Genomic DNA, 25,907 nt, shown 5'->3' with positions numbered 1-25,907 from the left:
CAGGTTATACATGGGAAGGAACTTTTAACGGAACATTTGAATATGGAGCACTCCATTGAATACAATAGAGTGCTCTGAGCTTCTACTGGCTGGTAAAAGCCCACAAAGCAAAAATTCAATGTTGTTTTACAAAGAACTCTCGGAGCCTGAGGGGATCTAAACCCCCTTGGACTACGAGAGGCGCTTGTTTTATTTATAAATACATTCTGCCCTTTAGGGCAGAATGTTCTAATAGCCTTATAGCCCTTCGCAGTTCGGCTACACCGGCCATTAAAGTCCTGCTCCATTGTTAAAGGCCCGAGCCGAATGCTGGAGTGGACCTTTATTGGCCGGTATAGCCCGCTATAAGGCTATAATATTAGTCAGCCACTCTTTATTTGTCAGCCCTTTGAGATGACTGGGAACAAAGTCATCTTCGAGGGACTGAGACCCTCAACATGTTTACCCAATGATCTTTCAGTCATTTTACAATATTATCCATTCTCAAAATATCTAAATGTTTATTGATTATCTTGGAGCGTTTACTGGGTTCCTAATTACAGATTATTATTATCAGACATATCAGGGTAGCTTCTTCCTTTTCTTCAAGCTGACATTTAATCAATAGTTTATTTATATATCCTCTTTCTTTGAAATCAAGCAGCCAATCTTTTCTGAAGTCCTTGTCTCATCTACAATACAACAGCCACAGCAAACATAATATTCATAAGCTCACACTTAATGCAACAGATGCAACTGCAAATGTTGTGTTAAATCTTATAGATGAGATTACATATAACATTTACTGGTTATATTATATTGTATTGCTTAGTTACAATTTGCTTTTATGTGTTGTTATTTTTTGGTATAAATATTGTGAGGTCATAAACATTGCATTTGGTGTACATGTTAGAGTTTTCCTGAATAAAGTATGAGTTGTGGATTGTGCTCCTAACCATCATTTACAAATGTCAGTCTTTATTTGTTTTTATTTGTTTCTTTATGTATATTTTTGAAGTTCTTTTAAACATAGGTTTAGATTTTATCAAAGCTGACCATAACTGTGCTTTATACATTGTCTTAGTGAATTCATTTTTTTAATCATATACCAAATCCAAGAGTTCCTTGTGCCCCATTCTCTTTATGCAACAAACATCCACTGCACACAGCGTCTGACAGCGCTTGTTTCAACCTTACCTACCTGCATTAGCAAACAACTTTTCCTGTGCAGTAATTTTACCTAATAGTTTAAACTGCACAATTTTTCCTCAGCCAAAGGGTGATTCATTTCAGAATGTAGAGAATACAAATAATAGTGAATAAGTAATGATAATATGCTTTTACTAATAGATTCTGTTATTGCTTAACACAAAGTTATTCACATTATCAATCTCTAAAATATGAAATTCTCTGTCAGCCCCAAAAGGATATTATTACCTATGGTATGTGGCTCAAAATTAGATTTTACCAGTAGGTGCATTCAATGCAGGAACCTTTTCTGTTAACATTTTCAGCCCTCCTTGGTGCACAGCATTACTCATGGCAGGAATTATATGTGTTGGTCACAAAGTGGTCAATTCATGAAATACATTAACAAGAAGGTCCATTGTTATTGTGGCAAACAACCCATACTCACTTGAAGAGTAAATGTTTCCCCAGCCAGTAACCCAGCAGTTTAACCCAGAAGGGAATTGGACAGAAGAGGTCGGCAGGCAGGCAGGCATGATAAAATCAGTGAAGGTCACTGTGGTTTCCAGCTCAAGTAACATAATATCCCCTGGTGTGCCTGGGTGCGTGAATAATGAGTTGGCAATGATCGTCTTGACTGGAGAGCACACCGAGTTTTGGTTGGCATTCGAAAGCTGGTACATCCCCAAGCAGACACTGTAGGAGGACTGGCTTATGTTTCTGAAAACAATAACGTAAAACAAAGAAAATGTAATCAAAATGGAGAAATGGATCAAATGTCACATCAATCCGTATTGTGTTGCTCTTCACAAACATGAAGGACAGTCTTGCCCTGAAAAGGGATGAGAAGACGTCAAGTGACAACAATTGAGAATCAGACATAAAATTTGTGAAGTTCAGGCTAAACTTTTCATCAATCTGTTACTTCCACCAGAGCCTACTCAAGTTCTCAACCTGAAATCAGTTTTCACTGCCAGCCAGATATTCAGAAAGATTTTTCTACCACCCATCTCTTCTCTGGTGGTGTGTGTTTCATTGCTTTCAAACTCAAAAATAAATTATGAAAAATCCTAAAATTAAAGCATTAGGAAATCGATAAAAAAGGGAACCTGATTTGATCATCATGTGATGTGTATAACGTGAATCAGATTTGGTGGAAATGTCTTGATCAGACATTGACCCAATGTTTTTCTGTGCCACTGGAAAGCATTCATTCCTTCTATCATTTCATCTTTGACAGTGGGTACACCTAAATGCATTTTTTTGCATAGCTGAGGCTATGTTTGTTTTACTTTCTTTGTTTTCTTTTGTATTTGTATTCCCTATCAAGACAGTAAAAATAGAGACACAGAAGTCAAATAAGCATTTACAGCAACCATGACCACATACAGCACTTAACACGTACATTTATAAACAGCGCAAATGTCACATCTTGGAAAAAAAATGCCTTAATATTGAGTTAATACTTATGGATGAATGGAGAGCAGTAAAACATAAATACATAAATAGGTAAATAAAAAAGGAACCGGGTAAAGTGATCAAGAAATGTACTCTTTTGCTTTGACTGCTGCTTTTTATAGTAGCATTCTGTTCTGGTATTGCGACTCTGGTTATAGGCTTTGTGAGTATCATCGAGCCACAAACTGGTAACAGATAAGCATGCCAAAAAAAAATAAAGTCCTTTATATTAAACCCTAACCGACTCCTTAGCCCCAACATTACACCCCATGGGAAATACATTTACATTACAATTAGGAATCAGTGGAGAAGTGTGGCTGAATGGTTAGAGCAGCAGACCCTGTTGCAGAGGTCTGGCCCGGGCCCAGGGTTCAATTACCGCCTTGGCGGGTCTTGGGCTCAACTTCCTCGGACCAGATAATTCTTGCCTCGGTGCCTTTTATAATCATGGGTCCCACTGTGCAACTCTGGGCAATAGCTTGCTTAATCTCCACAACGGCCCCAACAGCGCTGGGATGCCTGGCTTCACCTTGGGGGTGCCCAGGAGTAGACATTTTTACAGGGAAAAGCCAGGAAGGGTTCCACAGCGGTATTCGTTACAGCGCCAGGACACCCATGGGTATTAGTGCGCTTTACAAGTACAAATTACATTTACAATTACATTACATTTACATTACATTTACAGAAATAGAAAAATCGCTTGTCAGTGGTGGCTGAGTTGGGATCAAGATGCAATCATGTACATGTAATTTACATTGTCCGATTGATAGTGAGGTATCACGCATTATCCCAGTGAACCCCATTATATACCCTAAGTGGCGACTAATAGAGCTGGAAAATCATGACGTATTGTTGCCTTTTAAGGTAAAACATTTTAGCAATAGACTGAAAACATGATATGGATAAAAAGGCTCTTCTTGTGTGATAATATCTATGATAAAGTAACACCACATGGCCACCACCTGACTTATATCAGGTACATTCAGTGACATGTATAAATTGCCCGTTTTACCAATAGTGATAGGGTGATCATCCTTCCAAAATAGGATGTGTCCTATTGATCTCCCTTAGGACTTTGGGGGCTATTCAAAAAGGTAACTTACACTTGTGTGTAATTTACATGTGTATTTACTCTTACAATTTTGAGTAACTTTACTATTTTTGGTTATTCACAAAATCTGAGTGTAAAGTTACTAAAAAATATAGACTTACACATCTTCATCCCGTAAAACAGGGGGTGCATCCATAGTTATAGGTGCCTAAAAGAAACAGTTATGAACTGCACAGCACATGACCAACCACTTGTACTACAACACCATCCATGGAAAATAATGGAAGTATGTATTGAAAACAAAACTCCATAAGAAAAACTGATAAATTAAATCAAATTATTTACAATGTTTAATGGAAGAAAAAACTAAAAATAAACATGTTTTATTAGATTCTAAATTATTTTAGCAACCTTTAAAACATTTAGTAACATTCAATTGTATTAAAACATAATTACACTATTTTCACTTCATTCAAACTTTTTTATTTATAATTTTTTTTAATAATTTCTCAAAACATTTAATGTATATATTGTTTTCATTTTCCCTAAACTTCATGATATTGAGATCAACACCCTCATTATGAAGTGTCCAGATATTACAATATAGCGAACAGCAAACTTTTTTATTTAACCCAAAAATTGTAAAAAAAAGTTACATATATTTACATATAAGTGCATAGCAAATGGCAAGGTCCCAGGGGTGGGCACCCCGGGACATTGCAGGAGCCCACCCTGGGGGTTGGCAGTCCCCAGGGCCATCTAGGGCTCCAGGAGGGTGGCCTTGTGGCTCCCTCTCAACTGATTAAAGTCCCTGGGAGGTGGCAGTCCCCGGGTCAGCATGGGCAGGGCAGGAGCCCTCCACACAATTTTTGAAAAGCCCTTGGGTGGTGGTGGTCCCTGGGGCTGCGTGGGTGGTGCATGCCCCAAACATATGATAAACTTAGGGTAGCAGACCCCGGGGCTGCAGGGGCCACCACATGCCCCCGCATATAATTACCTTATCGCCCCGGAACCTGGCCCACCTGGGGGCTCAAAGAAAAAAAGCACGGGAGACCGGGCTTCATTTTAAAAAAACATTTATGTCCAGATTCGTGCACCCAGTGCAAATTCAGCCAACAATATAAAAAGAAAAATGCTTAGTTGGGCCCTGGTGGGCCCCTGTGGGACCCCCTGTGCAGGCCTAGAGGGTCAGGGTGTTTCTACCATGCCCCCTTTTCTTGTTTTGTACTATTTTCTTATGACTTGGTTCTACCGAGTCACAAGATGGCTGCCAACACATTTTGGTTTGGATAATTGGCAGCCAATCAGAATGAAGTTCGTGCGGAGCTGCTATTTATACATATATCAAAAGAAACTATTGAAATTGACAAGGCAAGTGGCAGCGCAGCGGGCGAAATACAAACAAAGTGGCAGTTACGGGATAAATTATGGAAGGCCGCAAGGTCAGAATAGGCAAAGTGGTGGGAGGCTACTGCGTTTCAGAAGTATGTGTACCATTAGAGAGTCCCGAGAGGTTCAAGAATTTTCATTACCCCGACGTTCAACAACCCAGATCCTGACTTGATTGATGAATGGGTGGACAACATTCACACTTGTTCCACCATCATGTTGAAACTGTTGATCAAATATGCCATTAAGGACACACAAAGGCTAACAATGGAAATTGAGAAATTTACAAGCGTATTGAAAGAAAAATGCACAGATGAAGAATTTGCTTTGGAAATCAATAAATTAAACACAAGATTGAATAAGGCTGAGGAAGAAATTAAGGTTAAAAAAAACAACGAAAGTTCCATCGAAATCAAATTGACTATGAAACAGGACAGATTTTTTCTTTTGGTAGATAGTAACAAGGAAACCACAAGTAGATCTGAAGTTGGAATTGAAGGAAATAGAGATTCAGCTGAACACTTGGAAGGTGGAGCAAGTGGGATGGATACCTCAGCACAACCAAGACAATCTGGAGTAAAATCCAGAATTTTAAAAGAACTCGATCTGATGGCGAAGGGGAGACAAGGACCAGGAAATGGAGGATCCCAGGAACACAAAGGTCGACGATGAAGCACCAGAAGAGGCAACAAGCGAGGCACAAAAAAGCAAGGAAATCTAGATGGATATATGGGAATGACAACAAGAGGCAAAGCAGGTACAAAATGAAGAACACAATGACTGTGGTAAATGTATCAGATATTAGACTTTTTGATTGTCAGATTGATGTTTTATCACTGAGTTTGTCATTTTGTCCTACTAACAGATTTATTTACACTCAAAGTAGAATTGACCTATTTCATTTCACTAGAAAACTCAAACTAAAGAGATGGTATGTAAATAAACAAAAGGAAGTCCACCATTCAGTAGTAGGGAATCTAATTTCACGATAGGTGATATAGACCTTTAACACACCATGAGATCACTGGAGGGAGGTGAAGGATTGAGCAGAAATCAAATTTTTTGTTTGATCAATGAAGATCTGATAATTGACCAGGCTACTAGTAGTGGGTTTAGACCTAAATCCATGTTTTTACCTCAAATTTATAATGACGCCATTGAAGTGTTTGAAAAAGGTGTTAAAAATGAATTTAAAAGATTAGGTAAAATCACCCAGTTGAAACACAATAACCTGACGCATGAACAACAAAAGGTAATTAAGCCCTTCCATGCGTTCGTCAGCCAACGGCCGTCGCGAACACTACTTCCGTAGTGCTACGCACATCCGTTGGCCAACTCGGACCGCCCACTCCACTAAACCGCCCGCACCTCGGTAGAATTGCTACCACGATTAGGTGATTAAGGAACTTCGAGAAAACAAATCACTAGTGATTAAAAATATGATGAAGGGGAAAACGTGGTTTGCTGACCCCTAAAGATGTACTTGAAAGAGGTTGGAAGACATAAATGATGCCAATAGTTATGAGAAAAGTGACAGAGCGACCTATGAAAAGAGCAATGCAATGTATTGGGCTAATCTGACTGAATGGAGGAATATGGACCTAATATATGATGATGAATATAAGTTTTTGACCTGTGAACATCAGAAATTAGCAGCTATGTATATGCTGCTCAAAATACATCAGAACAAAGAAAACCTACCAGAGAGACCTATAGTTACATCCATAGGTAGCACTTATGAAAACAGGTCCAAATATATTTATTATTTTTTGAGACCCTTTGTGCAACAACTCCCGTCCTATGTCAGAGATACAGGTGATTTTTTAAGACTCATCTATGATGTTGTATGGGAGAGTGACCTACTATTGAAGGCTTTGGATGTCAATAGTTTGTATACCTGTATACACCATGATTTGGAATTGAACGCTTGTCATCATTTTCTAAAAGCATGATCTATGTCAGTTAGTCAGTCAAGATTCTTTATTTCGGTTAATAAAAACCATAAAAGCAATACAAAATTCATTATTACACTTGTTAAAATTATGAAGATTATATGCATGATAACAGTTCAATATTTACAGTAATGAGATGTTTAAAATCATTGATATAAAAAACAGAATAAATGAGTATAATAAAACCATAAACCAACCGCAATTTAAGACCGTCCACAGTGCATTATTGAATAAATAGGTTTGGTTTTGGGCGATTACACCCTACAAATGAATTCAGTTAGGGGAGTCTCTTTTTATTTATACGCGCTGCGCTACCAAAAAACTGGCTACACTGTAGGTGACCTGGACAGATTCGAGCATTTGTAGGTGAAGGAGGGCAGGCCTCACCTGAACAAATTTTAATTCCCGCAGGATAGGGTTTAACATTTTTTTACGGGCCACCGAGTAATGCTCACAGAACATCACTAGATGGAGCGTATCCTGTGGGGAAAATAAATCACAGGTACATGGTGGAGTATCTTCTGGAGTCCCCCATTTAGGATAAAGGCCCAACGTAAGGTGAATAAGATTAAACCTAAATCTGACCAGAAGGAATCGATGGTACGGCTTGGTCACATACTTCAAGTACGGTTCCATGACTGGGGAGATTGCCAAACTATAGATTGATCTCACTGTTGTTTTCCGAAGTTCAACCTCCTCCCTCTCTAACTCCAACAGATTGCGAAAATTTTGTTTAATCCACCCTACATCCTCGTTCCTTAGGCCCTGTGGTGATAAATAAATTTCCGGACGCCCCAGCCTATCGCATGCCGCTCTAACATATGAAAGCTAGGGTATTCTATCCGCTTTGTCTAAGGCCACACAGTCCTTGAGTATCAGGTGGTTTAACGTGATCTCCTCGTTCAACCAGGTTTTAACCCACAGTAACAGCGGGGCCATTTTCAGATGGTCAGAAACATACCCCAAACCTACTTCACAATGAATGGAAATTGTGGGGGATGATTGTGGGAGTGACAGGAGTGATCTGATAAACTTGTTTTCTACGATTTGGATCCCGGATGATGGCACATAGCCCCAGATGTCCGACCCGTATGAGGCAATTGCCATACATTTGGACTTATAGATCCCAATCATAGCCTCCATGGGTCTTGCTCCCAGTCTCTTGGAGAAGTTCAGGAGAGCTGTGGTAGATCTTGCAACCACATTACTCTTAAGCTTCAACTGGGGACCCCAGTTCCCCCTTTCATCAAATAAGACTCCCAAGTAACAAAAGAAAGGCACCCTTGAAATTTCTGAACCATTACATGTGAAGGTTTTAACCTTCATGCTCTTTTGACGTATTCCGGACACCATTACATGGCATTTTGAGGTGTTAATTTTTAAGTCCAGTGATTCCATGAAAGTACCAAAGTGATCTAACAATCTCTGCAGTCCTATGCCTGTGCGTGCTAATAGGACGGCATCGCCCGCGTACAGGAGGACCGGGATGCCCGACCCGCCCATATGCGGAACGTCCAAAGTGGCCAGGTCCAGCGATTTGCCCAGGTCATTGATGTAGATAGTGAATAGAAGAGGGGCCAGAATACAGCCTTGTCTGACCCCTCTACCCTAGCTGAATTGTTCAGTACACCTGCCATCCCTTGTTATCCTGACGGAAGCCGACAGGTTCTGATGGAGATCACATAAAAAATTAACCAAGGAGGCGTCAAGACCCATATCCCGCAAAATAAACCAAAGTTTTGAACGATTAACTAAATCAAATGCAGAAGATAAATCCATAAAACCTAAATATAACAATCCTTCCTTCACCACTGTATATTTACTAATAATAAAATGCAAATTTAAACATTGGTCCATGGTCCCCCTGTGAGATCGAAAACCATACTGCAGATTAGAGAGGATCCCACTCCCCTCAAGCCAATCCCCCATTCTCTGTAAAATAACTCTGCCCAAGATCTTAAAGGCAGAGTCCAGCAGGGAGATTGGCCTGTGGCAAACGGGGGTCCCCTCTATTCCCCTTCTTGAAAACGGAACAATGATGGATGATGACCAGGAAGACGGGAAACCTGCGGTGGGTATTGCGTTAAAAACATTTGTTAAAATTTTAGACCAGAATTGTGGGTACAGGATATACAGATCTGCAGGGACCCCGTCGGGACCCGGGGCCTTATGTTTACTTGTATCTTTTATCGCCCTTTCCACCTCAGAAGTATTAAAATTGATGGGCATAGTGTTTCGAGCCACAACAGTGTCAGGGGGGGGGGTTAAGGCCGCATTCTCTGTGTCATAGATGTTTTTAAAGTGCTCAAACCAACTCACATCTGCAATTACACAGTCCATATCTGATTTCCCATCCTCTGTAAAAAACGACTGATTAATAATGGCCCAGAATTTCTTGCTATCCTTTAGCACATCTGTGGATTGCAGACTATCCCAGGCCTCTTCCTTAATTAGGTGCTTGCGTAATGCAAGTGCGGATTTATATTCCTTACGGAGGTTCGCCACTAATGCTTTATTCCTGGGTCTGTGTTTCAGTGCTCTAAGTAGGGCACCATGGGCAAGTGAACACTTTTTGTCGAACCATCTATGAGCGCTCCCACAGTGTGCGCTAACACCGGACTCTAAGTTCTTAGAGATCTGCATACAAACCTCAACATAAGCAGCCACAACCTCGGCCCCTGATGAAGTAGGATCTAGGCAGATGACCATCTTAGCCTCTGTTTCTTGTGCGAGTTCCTCAAAAAAGGCCTCTGGAATGACCCTATCCCACTTAATCCGCCTACCCTGATCACTTGTCAGCAGGTGCCTTGGTGCCTCAACTCCTAGGTCCTTCCCAGGCATGAAGCTACCAAGGTCCACTACCAACAGAACCGGATTGTGGTCACTAAAGATTGCGGTCACTACCCTATAAGCCAAAGTCTTAGCCAACAACCCAGGAGATAAAAAAATATAATCAATAATGGTGTTAGCACCCCTACCTATAAATGTAGGTGCTCTGACCTCACCTTTGCCCAATCCTGGTTTGAGTAAATTTAAATTGGAGAGGAGGCTCTCGAGGGCTTCTCCCTACTTACTATGCTCAAAATGGGACATCCCCTCCACAGGTGAACCTCCATAACCGTCGTTGTAGCAATCCCCCAGACAGGGGTGAATGTTAAAATCGCCCAAGAGAACCATCTCTGGGACAGAAGTGCAATCGTGTTTATAAACTGACCAAAAATGTTCTAGGGTAATCAAATGCTCATTTCACGATGAGCCCTCACTAGAGTTATAAAAATTGATAAATAAACATTTCTGATGGTCCGAAATAAACCATTCGATTATAAGGGAGTTCCTAGGAGCAGATTCTACTTTCTTGAATACCCCTACCAGATTTAATGAGAACAAGGTGAGCAGGCCCCCTTTAGGTCTTCCCACCAATCCAGGTACTGCTGGAGTAGAGAAGCTGAGGTAACCATCCAATAAAAAACTTGACGATGTATCCCAGCTCTCTTGAAAAGCTAGTATATCATACTGTTTAACAAACTTCTGCCAAATTGGATCAGAGGCTTTAGAACTGACTCCCGCCACGTTCCAGGTGAGAATTTTACATCGGGACCTCTGAAGGCTAGGCACCCCCCTATCCTCAGCTAAAGTATCCAGCAGTCATTCGTTCGTCTCCATTGGGGTCAAGGGGGAAAAACGATTAGTAAGGCTAATTACTGCTGGGTTTGAGCCATCCTGTACCACAGGGCCAACTGAACTAGAGGAATCTCTAACCACCCTACCAGACAGCTCTCGACTAGATCTTTGTTGTGCGGTGTTAAAGTGCTGCTGGTAAGATGGGCGTGAGGTGATGCAGACGGGCCCCTCCCGGTGTATCACCAAAGGTTTGCCAGAAGGTCTTATTGGCCTACCTGAGAGATCCCATCATTTGTCAAGTCTGAGGCATCCCAGAACAGCCTATGTGCGCTAGCATAATTGTTAAAATTTACCACCAGACAGTCCCCTGGGATAGTTTTTGTATGGTGCCCCACCCAGCTCACTCTCCTTGCCGCGATAACAGTGCGTGTAATATCTGTACCTCCACTACTGAACTCTGCGCAATATTCCCTAGCCAAAACCATCAGATCATTGCTTGCTTCACCTTCACCAGCCCTTACTGGTGGAATCCCTGTAAAAACAGCCACCAGAGGGGCTGCATCTGGGGGCTGATGCAAACATTTTGCTCTATAATGAGCCCCACTAGATACTTGATTATTGATGTTCAAACCAAACCTAGTGTGTCCTGGCCCCTCCACAGTGCCCCCATGAACCTGAGTACTCTCACATAAAACTTCCCTATGATTGATTACATTGTTACCACCTGGATCGCTAGTATTACCAGGTGGGCGGTTAACCAACTTCTCATTATGGCTTGAGTATTGTTTGAGAAGGGTATCAATTTTCTTGCATTTAGCTAGTAGACCCGCGACACATTCATTTAAAGTGTCCACTATGTCCTTAGCTATTGCTTCCAGGGCTGGTTCAAGTCTTTTAGTGAACAGTTCTTCCATGATGTCACAAACATGGTCCTTTAGGGTAGCAGCTTGATGGATAGATTTCCCTTGAGCAATTCTCCTCTTGGCACCCTTTGCATGAGATCTTCGTCTGCGCGTGGTCATGAGCGAGGGGGCCAATGGGACTGCGACCTTTCACGGAAGATGTGGGGGTGGGGGTGGGGGACTTAGAGGGGCAAGCACCAGAGTTGCTGGGCGGGGAGTTTTTATGGTGACAATGGGTTCCAATGGTATACACTGTGTATGTTCAGGGATGGGTGCGGGGTCTATAACTGAGTTAATATTAGTAGGTTCAAGGCCAAGTTCCTTTTCAGCATGAGCTATTTCCTTGGTCAAGACCCCCACCACAGAAGTCAACTATGAGATGATAGATTCAGATTTCCTAGGAACCTTGGCAACCTTACCTTCCTGTTCGCCCCGACATGTCTGTTTTCGCTTCCCCATGGCGGGTTTTGGTGGGGTGGCCCGACCCGATCTCTGCTGGCCCCTGGGCTCAGCCCGGCGCCGCCCGCGCGCGTCCCGCGACGCGGGGGCTCTAGCTGGACTTAAGAGCACCTCCAGGGGCGGGACAGGACGTGCGCGATTTCCGGTCTCGTAGGCTGCTGGGAAGTGTAGTCCGCCATGCTGTGCTGCGATGGCCAGATGGTGCAGTGGCAGGCGGCAGGAATTCAGGAAGGCTGGTGGTCTCGCTGAAACAGCGCGGAAGGGCTATGGCGCTCCTGACACCCTCCGATACTCCCAGGTCAGTTTCTGTATGACCCCCGCTCCTCCGGGGCTTTAGCTGGACTTAAGAGCACCTCCGGGGGCGGGACAGGGCTTGCGCGACTTCCGGTCGCGTAGGCTGCTGGGAAGTGTAGTCCGCCGTGCCGTGCCGCGATGGCCAGATGGTGCAGTGGCAGGCGGCAGGAATTCAGGAAGGCTGGTGGTCTCGCTGAAACAGCGCGGAAGGGCTACGGCGCTCCTGACACCCTGCGATACTCCCAGGTCAGTTTCTATATGACCCCCCTATCTATGTCATATCTGTTGCACACCGACATGTTATTGGACATGATGTATAGATGTTTGACTAATAATTTCTTTCTTTTTTCTTTTGCCCCAAGTTATGCAGGGTTATAACTAGGCTGGTGGGAGGAGCAGGTGACCAGTAATATTGGGTCCTTTCAGCAACATGTCGTCCTCTGGTTACGGTATATTGATGATGGTGTTCTGCATTCGGAGATGTATAATCAAACAGAAATCTGTCTGCCTAAATGCTAATAGGTATAGTGCTGAAAAGTCACTGACGCATTACAACAGCCAAACAGTCCAGGCCTTCCAAATTACGATGCAATAAACATAATATACTGAAAAAATTACATATATTTATTTTGTTTTATCAAAGTGGTAGACAACATGATGAGATAAATATAAAAATTTCAAGCGCATCCTGAGTCATATAAACACAACCTCTCAAACAGACCAGACAGACACATAACCGGACATACTCTTACATCCAATCAGAACATGAATCACTCTGAGACAGACCAACATTTTTTTTTAAATAGTTACACATAAATCCCAAAGATGTAAGGGAGTATATAACGTTCAGAAGTACAATTAAATAACATCCGTAACAAAAGATGGAGGATAGAAACAAAGAAAAAAACAACCAGCTCCAGCATTTTTTACATTTTTCCCCCTTTTTTTCCTTTGTTTCTATCCTCCATCTTGAGAAGAAAGTGGACTATTATCTGCATGATTAACTGAATTTTGGATTTTTTGATTTTGTTATGGATTTTATTCAAGTCTGTAAATACGCAAAAAGCATGTACTTGGGGGCGTGGCCAAGATGGCGACCTGAGAAGACACAGGACCTCGAAGCTCCCTGCATTGAACCCATCTCCGGGCCAATTCTGAGCAGATTTCCCCCATTTGTGTCTTGGATATTGGTGGAAGACGGTGCGGAGTCAAAACGACTCTACCCGGTAGAAGCCTCGAGGAGTGAGACTCTTCCGATCAACCTCGCAGTAACTTCAGCCCCGAGGCAGCGAAATGGCACCCAGACCGATCGAGCGCTGAGAAGAAACCCCGTGGTGCTCATCGACGTGGAGTCAGCGGTGTCTGTGGCACGATCGTCCCTGATCCCCGGCCTCATCACACTGCGGGGGAGCGGCGGTTACTGTTCGGCGGGAGTCCGGGGACCAGGCAGCACACAGCCAGCACAGTGAGGCACATCGCTCCCTGCCGGGGGCGTGGAAATCGAGGCCGGGGCTCCCTGGCCAACGAAACCGGGTTCCGACTGTGGCCTCCCAGGCACTGCTTTGAAGGGCGCGGCGCAGAGAAGGAGCTCCGCGGTGCACGGCGACGCGGATCCGGTGTTGATTGAGCCCTCACCGTCCCCGTCTCCCCAGCCTCACCTCACTGCAGGAGAGCGGAGGCGGCTGTTCGACGGAAAGCCCAGGGGTCAGGCAGCACACAGGCAACACTATGGGGCATATCACTCCCTGCCAGGAGTGCGATAATCGAAGCCGGGGCTCCTGGGCCTAAGAGACTGGACCCGGCTGCGGCCTTCCCGGCGCCACTTTGAAGAGTTCGGCACCAGTCCCCCGGGTCCCCCCCTGGAGCTGCAACTTTAGCGAAGTGGACCGGACCCCCAGTGGAGCAGCACACAGGTACCGTCTGCTGCGGGGGACACTGGAACCAGAAACAGAAAGGCGGCGGAATGCGACCACCCCGCGGAGCGCAAGGCGGCAGGAAAGCGAGCAAGGGACCGGCGCCCATCCTTGAGGGTGCCCATGGAGCGGAGAAAGAAAGGCCCATCATCTAGAGGTGCAGAGGAGCGCAGGGTCGAGGGGCAGCCCGGAACTCTCACCTTCCCCCCACGCGCAATTAGGTGATAAGATGCTTGGACCCCGGTTGGCGCTGCGGGGGTTGGGGGCACAACGCCAGACCTGCCCTTACCAGCAGCGCGGCACGCACAGTGGGACCCACATATGTAAATCGGCGGAGGGGGCACAAGACCGCAACACCCGACAGATGCCAACGCGGAGAAGAGTGAGTGCCCATACTTCCCCCAGGAGCAGGGGGGAGGTAGATCAGATACCTAAGCAAAGGCGGGTCAGGGTGAGGGGGCCAATACTACTTGCTGCAGCACACACACGGCCTAGTGTCAACAGGCGGGAATCCTCGTGGGCAGGTCTGGACAACAGCACAGCAGCAGTTTGAGCCCCATTTGCACACAGGGCCTGGCACTACACGGACCAGGGTGAACCTGGGCTGGCGTTTGGGGCCAGTCACAAGACCGCGCCCTCTCCAACAACACCTAAGTGGGGCATCCACGAATCCCCAAACGAAGCCCCCCGGCTGACGCACCTGCCCTCAGCAAACACAACACACGTTGAGAGACCCAACAGTCCTCAGCAAACAAAAGGAGAGGAGCGGCGGTGAAAGATGCCACATCATGGCCACCTCCAGGAAGAGGGGAGATCGCACGTTAACAGACATGCTCCTCAAGGGCCCTCCTCCCCTACGACATCACAGAAGCAAATGGAACCGGGGGACGGGGAGGTACCCATCACCAGGTCCTTCTTGGAAACCCTATTTAACTCTCTGCGCAAGGACTTTCACAAGGAAGAAGTGGCGGGGGAGGTGCAGGAAATACGCTGCGTCGTGGACGGATAGGCGAACGGGTGGCGTCCAGACTCAGACCAAACCAGGAGCGAGGAAGTAAAGCAACTCCAAAAAGAACTCCTCCATCTTAAAGATCAGCAAGTGGACTTACAAGCACATGCAGAGGATTTGGAAAAGAGGTCAAGACGCAATAACATTGGCGTGAGAGGAGTTCCATCCAAAGCAGAAGGCGCAGACATCACCAAGTACCTACAGGACCTTTTTCGGGAGATACCAGGGGAACCCATTGAGGTTCCGTGACGATTTTACTCGTGTTTGTAACATTGTCGTAAATACATAATTTTGGTATCAGTGAACCGCAAATGATCCATTTAGTATATCCTGGTGTTTTCGCTATGCTACGAGCAAGAGCACTCCAGTTACAAACACATTTCTGTTCTACCCATGGCATCCATCTTAGAGCACGGAAGCCATTTTGTATTCCTTGCCCTCACATAGTCAATGGACACGCAATGACCTCTTTTCATTAAAGGACACGTAGGCTTTAACCGGCGATTCACCTTGCTAGTGACACGTGCACCTTAGGCCAGCAACGCTGTAGCAGCATGACTCGGCAAGAACTGCCTCCCCAGCCTGAGGCCAGTCCTGCTATACTGGTTCTTGTGTTCGTTGGCCTGATCATGATTAGGCGGCCGAAGCTGGTAACCGTGCCCATTTACGACCCACAAACATCTCTTATCCTGTCTTTCTATCTTCTGCACCTGGCTCTGCTCCTTTCCTTCTGGGCCTTTATTAGGGGGAGGTAACAAAATTTACGATGAGGCGGTCCGGGTCTTGAATGAGAAATTGACATGGGATTATGATGGAATAGTGGGAACCCCTCATTCGTAATGTTTTGACATCAGATACTGTTGACGATTCCTGTGCAACGCCAAATATTTATTGTTTAAGACACGAATGTTTTGAACTGTGGTAACATGTAAAGAATTTGCCCCGAGCAGAATATTCAGTATATAAGGAACAACCCTCTTTGTACAAATTGAACAGGCTCCTAGACACTGCCCCTGTGCAGTTTCTGTGATTTCTGTGTCCCTGCAGTAATAAACCTTTGGTCTTTGACGCCACCATCGAGAAGCCCGTGTTTCTGTTTGTTTGTGCACCGAGACAGGTTGAACTCCGGGGTCTTCGGGTGTTGTCCCTGACACCTCTGGACGGAACCAAAAAGTCCAGAACTCCAATTGGCGCCCAACGTGGGGCTCGACGTCATTCGGTACCGGTCCAAAAGCCTGAAGAGTTCGAGGAGCTTCGTGGGAAGATTTCAGAGGGAGGCGCCCCACTTCATCGATCCCGGCATATCGCAAAAGTGGCCCCGACGTTCTCTTCCACGAGGGTTCCCGTTCAGACGGCTGCAGTGGTCCGTTGCCTTGACCGTCGCCCTGTCTTGGACCCGAGGTGCAGTCCTCAGTACGGCGAGACGTGACGGGTTTCTCCTTGGTGACGTCTTCAGTGCCTCAGTTAAGTATTTTGTGAGGGTTGCTCCTGTTTGGATAATCCTTTTTAGTTCTCAGTTCAGTTCAGTTCTGTAAGATTATCACTGGTTATTCTGGTTACGATAATCATTCTGTTCAGTTCAGGTATCGATACATTTATCAGTTCTGGTAGGCCTAAGTTCTTGGTTCAAGTGCGCACCCTTTTGTTTGTATTTTGTCTGTTCTGTGTTCCGGATTATAAAATGGTAAGTCGGAAAAATTGTATGTTGTCTTGTTTTAGTTGCAACAGTGATTCCCAGTTAGAGGACTCGTGTTTGGTTCCTCCGATTGGAACTCCCCTTTATGATCTATATTGCAAATTTGGTGTGGGCCCTATCTCTTATAACGAGGTATGGATCCGCTTCACAGAGAAAGATGGTGTCCTTAGTTGGCCACTACATGGTAGTTTTTGAACCTGAAGTTCTCGATAATCTAGAAAGAAGGTTGTTTAAGAAGAAAGCCCGGCCGGCAATGTTTGATTCTTTCCGTTATTGGCGAAAAGAATCTAAACAGAGAGAAATTAAAAAGTTGAAGAAAGAACAGAAAGAGCAAGAGTTGACTTTAGAACAGTCTGCTAGGCAGCTGCAACTCAACGAGTCTGAAAAAGCGATGGAGGTGGCCAATAGAGAGCGTAATTTAGCGATAGACAAGTGCTATCCTGCTTTGCCATCGAGTACGGCTAAGATAGTAGAGGACCCTGAAAAGGATCCCCTGTTGTCTTACTTGTTACGATCACCCCCACCGTATGCACAGGGTGCTACGGCTCCACCTATACCGAATGTTCAATTACCGGTTGCTGGACAACCTGGTGTCCCTGTTCCCGCTCCCCTGAATCAAGTTCCTGTACCCCCTGTGGTCAATATTAATGTTCCTTCGACAACCCCTCTTCCAGGGTTGCCGGTTTCTTTACCTATGCCTGTGTCGCTCACACCTGCTAGTTCACAAGCTATTTTTCCTGCTACTCCTACTGTTCCTAATCTATCTGTTCCAACTGCTACTCTATTTACTGCCTCTGCTAATATTATGACTCCACTTTCTGTTCGTCGGAGAATCACTGATTCTGTCTCTAATATTCTATCTCCCTTCTATAAAACTCTGATTAAGACTCCTACCTCTGACTCTGTGCAGAGGCGTAGCCAGCTTCCCAGTACTGAAGAAAGAGGAATATTAGATTCCACTGCTCTTAGATGGGTTTCAAAAGTTGGAAGATATAATGTACAAGATGTATTAGATACATTTATGCAATGGAATGAACCGACACAACGATATGTGTTCGATGAAATGTGTTTCCTTCTACGTGAGGAATTGGAAGAGGATGACCCTGAATCAAATCTAGGAGAATTAATTAATGTACAGAAAGAGTTTGCTGCAGGTATGATAGTTGGTCAAAATATAAAAGAAGCGATGGAACTGATTTTAAGTTATAGGAATGACCCATCCCTTCGTTCACCGAGAGAGTTAGAGAAACGTAGTACGAAACAAAATCGTCAATACCCAATGAGAGAGGTTCCACCAATTTGGCGTGAAGCTGTGCAAGCTAATGCAAACCTTGGTATTGCAGCCGCTCCGGCCCAATTCCAGAGAGTATGGATACATATTCCATGGAAGCGAGCTGAAGTATTAGCAGTGAAACAGGCTTTGCCAGATCCGCGTAAAAATCCTGCAGGGTACTACAAAGAGTTGGCTCAAACAGTTGACGCTTGTGTATTGAATCTTGCTGACATAGATCTGCTATTTGGTAATGTAGTACCGCAACCAATTTGGGCTAAAATTCGTAAAGAGAATCATCCAGTTGCCCTAGGTGGTGACTGGGCAGCTATAATTGCAGCGGATGGTCAACAAATAGGTGGTTCCAAACCAGAACCCCTAATTGCTAATTTGCCTGGTAGAATAATCGATTTAATGAAAACCCTAATGCCAGCATTGCGCGTTAACTGGGACAAATTGTCCGCGTGCAAACAGAAGAAAGACGAAAGCGTCTCCGACTTTTTCACAAGATTCGAGGAGACTTTCGTGGATCATAGTGGTCAGGATATGAGCACAGAAGGAGGCCAGAGATTATTTGTTGATAAATTTGTGCACAATCTGTTGCCAGAACTTAGTGGTAAATTAAAGAATTCTGAAAGTGCGTGGGCTGTCTCTACGACTGCGCAAATACTTGCGACTGCCCAGTACTATGAAAATAGGGATAAAGAAGAGAAGGAAAAATCAGATAAAAAGACGAAAGATTTAAAAACTAAAGTACTTTTACAGCAAGCTTATCCGCCTCGCACGAATCAGACTAATATGCAGCAAGGGTCATATCAAAGAACGGATTATAATTTTCAAAGGCCACAATACCAATGGAATCAATGTGCTTATTGCAAAGTGGAAGGTCATTACAAAAATGAGTGTCCAGTTCGGGCACAAAATAATGCTGCGGCAGCTCAGAGAGGTCGTGGTAGTTCTATGCAAAATTCTAGAGGTCGAGGAAGAGGTGCTATGCCTCCGCAGACGAGTGATCGCCCTTCTAATTATTTCGACCAGCGAAATGGACAATCTGCCCAACAGAATAGGTCTCCACAGTATCATGTTGAAGACTATTATGAAGCTAGTGAGGAAGGTCAGCAAAGTGAGTACTAGGACAGCCATGGACAAAGAGAGGGAGTAGTATCAGTTCCAGTAGATCAGAGTGGGCCTTATGTCGCAGTAGCAACATCAGGTATAGTCGAACCGTTTCTGTTGGATACTGGTGCAGCAAAAAGTTCTATCATACATGCAAAACTCCCTGGCGCACCTTTGTCTGGCTCAACAAACGTTTCAGTAGGTTTTTCGGGCGCCCCTGTTCATAACCCTGTTTCTGGTCCTTTGGCTATTTCTGTTGGACCCTGTCAATTGAAAGCACCCCTGATTTTGACGACAGGTTGTAACGAAAATCTGCTTGGTTTAGACTTGTTAAAACGCCTATATGCGACATTATACTGTTCTCCAGAAGGAGTACAGCTTACGTTGGGTAAAAGAATAATCTCTCCGATGTACTTGTCGATGGATGCGCTCCCACCAGAGCTGCGTTCACTCCCTGACACTCTTTGGGCGACTGGTCCTAATGATGTAGGTCTATTGGAAATTCCACCCTATGTAGTAACTTTGAAAGCAAATGTCAAACTTCCACGAATTCCACAATACAGAATCTCTAGTGAAGGTGAGCATGCGCTCCTACTGATAGTGCATGATCTGATTAAGAAAGACGTAATAGAAGAAACTAGAGGTAATGTCTGTAATAGTCCTGTACTGCCTATTTTGAAACGAACTGACCCTACAAAACCTCCAGTATATAGGTTTGTAATTGATCTTAGAGAGGTTAATAAAATTGTGATTCCACAGTTTCCTGTGGTTCCAGACATTACTGCATTGTTAACGTTGATTCCTGCTACAGCAGCATGGTTTTCGGTTGTCGACTTGAAAAATGCCTTTTTCAGCATTCCGATAGCCGAAGAAAGCAGAGATATCTTCGGTTTCTCTCTAGGAGGACGAAGCTTCAGGTTTAAACGCGCTCCACAAGGCTATTGTGAAAGCCCATCCATTTACAGTCAAGCATTAAAAAGCCAGTTAGATTCCTTCGTACTTCCTCTTGGTTCTGCTTTAGTACAATATGTCGATGATCTTCTAGTGGCTGCTGATGACAAGGAAACTTGCAAAACAGCTACGATTTCTTTATTGCATCATTTGTCAAATTTGAATCACAAGGTGTCACCTTCAAAAATGCAATACTGCTGCCAAGAAGTGACCTACCTAGGTCATCTCTTGTCAAAGGAGGGAAGGAAGTTGACCCCAGAGAGAATAAAAGCAATTACACAGATGAATGTTCCTAGCACGCAGAGAGAAGTACGTGCCTTTTTAGGTATTACCTCATATTGTAGGCAATGGATCCCAAATTTTTCTCTTTTAGCAAAACCATTGGTAGCCTTGACTGGGAAAAATGTTCCGAGTCCGGTACCATGGTCTGCAGAATGTCAGCAGAGTTTTTCTGAGTTACGAAATGCACTGTGTTCAGCACCTGTATTGGGTACACCCGACTACAGTAAGCCATTCACGCTCTATGTCCACGAGAGAGAAGGTTGTGCATTGAGTGTGTTGACGCAGAAATTTGGTGATAAACAACGCCCTTGTGCGTATTTTTCATCAACATTAGATCCAGTAGCTAGAGCATTGCCTAGTTGCTTGAGAGCTACAGCCGCAGCTGCAGCCTCCATTCGACAATCTGCTGGTTTAGTAATGAACAACATGCTAGTGGTTATGGTTCCTCATGCGGTGGATACACTCATGAACCGAACCAAGACGCAACACCTTACCAGTGCTAGATTATCAGGTTATGAACTGACACTGTTAGCTAGTCATATTCAGATCAAAAGATGCAATGTATTGAATCCAGCAACATTGTTGCCGACTAGCAAAGAGTCGAGTGATTCCGAACCACACGACTGTTATTTCAAAACTGAGGAAGAAACAAAAGGACGAATTGATCTAAAAGACACTCCGTTATCAGATCCAGATGGAACGTTGTATGTTGATGGGTCTTGCTTCAAATTAGAGAATGGTGATGTGACTGCTGCTTATGCAGTAACGACCTTGAGTACGATTGTGGAGACTGCAAGAGTGAGTCAGAATTCTGCCCAGGCTGCAGAATTGATCGCGCTAACAAGAGCGTGCGTTTTAGCTAAGGGAAAGAGAGTGAATGTGTTCACAGATAGTCAGTACACGTTCGGCGTGGCCCATAGTTTTGGCCGTTTGTGGAAAGAGAGAGGTTTCATTACGTCCCATGGGACTAAGATTCAACATGGTCAGCTAGTTAATGACTTGTTGGAATCTCTAACCTTGCCGACTGAAGTTGCGATTGTGAAATGCAGTGCTCATAAAGCAATCACGGATGATGTTGGTCGTGGGAATGCTTTTGCTGATGAGACTGCAAAACAGACAGCTAGAAATATGATGAGTAGAATGTATGTTGCAACGTCTGCAAGATGGATTTCTGAGTCTGGAATGTGTGAGGACACAGTGGAAAGCGTGAAGGAAATTCAGAAAGAGGCGACTGAAGAGGAAAAACTTGCATGGAAAGAGAGCACGGGTAAATTGGACTCGAGTGGGTGTTGGATTGACTTGTCAGAACAACAGCGTTGGATGTTGCCTGATACGTATGTGCTTGCAGTAGTGACGATGGCACATGGAACAGCGCACATCAGTTCAAAAGGGATTTGTAAAATGTTGGCTCCGGTCTGGAAGAATGATGGGATTAGTAAGTGTGCAGAGAGAGTGGTGAGAAATTGTATGGTATGCTTGATGCATAATCCTGGCAAGGGAATCCCCACACCTGCAGGTCACTTCGCTCCTCCTTCCTGCCCCTTCGAAGTGATCCAGCTAGACTTCATTCACATGGATCGTTGTAATAATCTGAAATACGTCCTAGTGGTAGTTTGTGCTTTCACCAGATGGATCGAAGCATACCCGCTAAAGGACAATACTGCCTTATCCACTGCCAAAATTCTTCTTAAAGAATACTTCCCCAGATACGGAATGCCACGGATTGTATGGTCAGATAACGGAAGTGAGTTCGTAGGGAAAGTTATGCAGAGTGTGTGTGCCGGCCTAGGGATTAGACAGAAGTTTCATAGTGCGAATCATCCCCAGTCCGCGGGTTTGGTCGAGGGTTACAATGGCACCCTTAAACTGAAACTTGCTAAGATACAAGCATCCACGGGTTTGTCCTGGCCAGACGCATTGCCTTTGGCTTTGCTATCAACAAGAGCAACTGTACATTCTAGAGTAGGGCTTAGTCCATATGAAATAGTTTTCGGTCGTCCTGCAAATGTTTGGGGGGTACCTAGACCAAAAGAATTCAAGCAGCTGGAATACCCAATGTTAATTGATTACCTTTTCGACTTGACTGCTAAATTGAGTCTTATTCACCAACAGGTTTTCGATGCATTGCCAAAGCCACCGGAGAGTCCAGGCCATCAGCTGAAACCGGGTGATCAGGTGGTCATTAGAAATTTTGCAAGAACGAAAAATCTTCAGCCCAGATTCATTGGCCCTTTCCAAGTCCTACTAGCAACGAGAACTGCTATTCGTGTGGCCGGAAGGAAGAACTGGATCCATACGACACATGTCAAACGTGTGCCTCTGCCACTTCCTTACGACAACTGGGTAAAGAAAGGAATCGGTGCCTCTGAAACGGAACAAGTCCCCAGGTTCATACCTTTCAGCGATGCAGAACTGATCACGGATTCACCAAATTCTGACTCTCCTCCTGAAACTGCTCTTTTGAACCCTGAACATTTGTCATCCACACCCAACGAACATTTGCCATCTGCACCAAAAGAACATTTGTCATCTGAAAACGTGAACATTGCAAAGTCGGCTGAAAAAACATTGTTTCCAGACCAGACAGCTCCTGCAAAACTGAGATACAACTTGCGACCTCGCAATATGGACAAATAAAGCAGGAAACTGCCTATTTTCAGATTTGAATTTTCTATACATTGCCTCCAGCCAGGAAGTTTGCTAATACTTTGTATTGTTTCTTTTTGTTTTAAAATTGCCTTGCCGTCTGGGTAGCCGTAGGGTCGTGGCTGTGTGCCTAGTTGAATCTGCGGGGGTCAGACACAAGGTCGATCTTTCTGTTAGTTCTGGGAACTCCCAGGGCTGATAGAGGCATTTTCATCTACGTACACATCATCAGTGGTCACGAGCGGATTGTAGAAGATGGAGCTTCCTGAGCTGCAACGAGAAAATGTAATTTATGTTCGCAGAAATAGACTGTACAGAATACTTCACAGCAAATGCTTTCTAATGCAATGTGCAGTTACATTTTTAATTGTTTTGATAACGTTGGTGGGTGGAATCGTCTTTGGTGTACATTTGATTTTTATGCCAGTAACTACAGTACCTCCCCTTGATCCTACTACTTCTATGGTTTCTTCTATGCATTCTTTTCACTCATTTCCTGAACACGAACAAGCTCGACGCTCAGAATTTATTAACAATACATTTGTACAGCTCTTGCATCAACACCAACTGGTAGTTAATACTACAGACTGCTGGGTGTGTGGCTTGATACCTCACACTATGGATAAAGGCATTCCCTATCTAGTCTTGCCTTTTAGCTACAATGGATCATTTCAGGCCTTTCAGACCATTTTTTTCATATGCCCTTGAGACCTATCCTCCGCGTCCACCACGGTCCACTAAATACAACTCAGCCAACAAAGCTTTAGTCCAGGGAATTATTGACATGATTAAAGACGTCAATAATACTCCATCTTACCCTAGAGATGAATTACGGGTGTATTTGAGCTGGAACTCTACCGAGTATCGCCTTAGTTTGGGAGAAAGCAAGCGTAAAAGCTCCACTTCAGTTTGGGTCGTGCCTCACCGAGGTCAGGTCTGTTTACAAGGAAATGGGAGAAATCTGAGAGCTGAGCTAGGGAGGAGTGAGTGCGTTGAGACTTACGTATTTCCGTCTAACTCCTCCCCTGCCTTCCTGACTGCTAGGGGTACCTACTTCATCTGTCAGGACAGAGCATATACATGGCTGCCTGCTGACTTTTCAGGTTCATGTTATATTGCTCGATTGTTACCTCCGACATACACTGCTTCTTCAGATTATCACAAGACCAGAGTAGCAAGAGGTGCCTTCAGCAAGGAAGATACCGCTGGTCAGGAAGCTGGAGACTTCTTCAAAGGTGTCCTTCCGTTTTGGGGGCCTATGGCCAATAGTAGAAATCTACGTCAACTAACACGGGTAGTTGAATCTACTATTACAGAAACTGTTGGTGCCCTTAGTAACTTAACAGCTGAGCTTCAGGCGGATCGTCTCATGACGTTGCAGAACCGAATGGTTCTAGACGTAATACTTGCAGATCGAGGTGGGGTATGCAGAATGATCCAATCGAGCTGCTGTGTCTTTATTCCAAATAATGCTCCAACAGTCTATGAAGCGATCTCTAAGCTACACAAGATTTCCGACTCCATACACGTAGACAAGGGAAACTGGTCCTTCATGGAGTGGTTTTGGACTCTGGTATCAGCGTGAGGATGGAAGGTTCTGATGGTCATTGGTGTCATCCTAGTATTTCTGTTCTCGTGCTGCCTTATTATCCAATGTGGTCCCGCTTTGTGTAGTCTCTGTGCTGCAACCTGTTTCAGAAAACCACCTGCATTTGGAGAAAAGGTACGAGACAAGATGATGGTGCAACAACATGTCACTGACCTAATGAGCATAGAATTAGACTCTGACTCTGACATAGACTGAGTAATTGCCTATGTAAGGGCAAAAGGAGGGTCTGAGGTTCCGTGACGATTTTACTCGTGTTTGTAACATTGTCGTAAATACATAATTTTGGTATCAGTGAACCGCAAATGATCCATTTAGTATATCCTGGTGTTTTCGCTATGCTACGAGCAAGAGCACTCCAGTTACAAACACATTTCTGTTCTACCCATGGCATCCATCTTAGAGCACGGAAGCCATTTTGTATTCCTTGCCCTCACATAGTCAATGGACACGCAATGACCTCTTTTCATTAAAGGACACGTAGGCTTTAACCGGCGATTCACCTTGCTAGTGACACGTGCACCTTAGGCCAGCAACGCTGTAGCAGCATGACTCGGCAAGAACTGCCTCCCCAGCCTGAGGCCAGTCCTGCTATACTGGTTCTTGTGTTCGTTGGCCTGATCATGATTAGGCGGCCGAAGCTGGTAACCGTGCCCATTTACGACCCACAAACATCTCTTATCCTGTCTTTCTATCTTCTGCACCTGGCTCTGCTCCTTTCCTTCTGGGCCTTTATTAGGGGGAGGTAACAAAATTTACGATGAGGCGGTCCGGGTCTTGAATGAGAAATTGACATGGGATTATGATGGAATAGTGGGAACCCCTCATTCGTAATGTTTTGACATCAGATACTGTTGACGATTCCTGTGCAACGCCAAATATTTATTGTTTAAGACACGAATGTTTTGAACTGTGGTAACATGTAAAGAATTTGCCCCGAGCAGAATATTCAGTATATAAGGAACAACCCTCTTTGTACAAATTGAACAGGCTCCTAGACACTGCCCCTGTGCAGTTTCTGTGATTTCTGTGTCCCTGCAGTAATAAACCTTTGGTCTTTGACGCCACCATCGAGAAGCCCGTGTTTCTGTTTGTTTGTGCACCGAGACAGGTTGAACTCCGGGG

The 25,907-nt window shown here is 44.5% G+C and overlaps 1 protein-coding gene across 1 annotated transcript in view; it reads right to left on the bottom strand.

Annotated features, from left to right (window-relative positions):
• Positions 1-25,907, bottom strand: part of LOC144769140 (serine protease 33-like) — a 135,004-nt gene that overhangs the window by 37,959 nt on the left and 71,138 nt on the right. Inside the window, exon 3 of the mRNA XM_078653149.1 lies at positions 1,616-1,887. Coding sequence (XP_078509275.1) covers positions 1,616-1,887 — 272 coding nt within the window. The remainder of the gene's footprint in view (positions 1-1,615; positions 1,888-25,907) is intronic.

The sequence above is a fragment of the Lissotriton helveticus genome, chromosome 7 (genome assembly GCF_964261635.1).
Source record: "Lissotriton helveticus chromosome 7, aLisHel1.1, whole genome shotgun sequence".
Taxonomy (NCBI): domain Eukaryota; kingdom Metazoa; phylum Chordata; class Amphibia; order Caudata; family Salamandridae; genus Lissotriton; species Lissotriton helveticus.
This window is presented reverse-complemented; position numbering and strand designations above follow the sequence as displayed.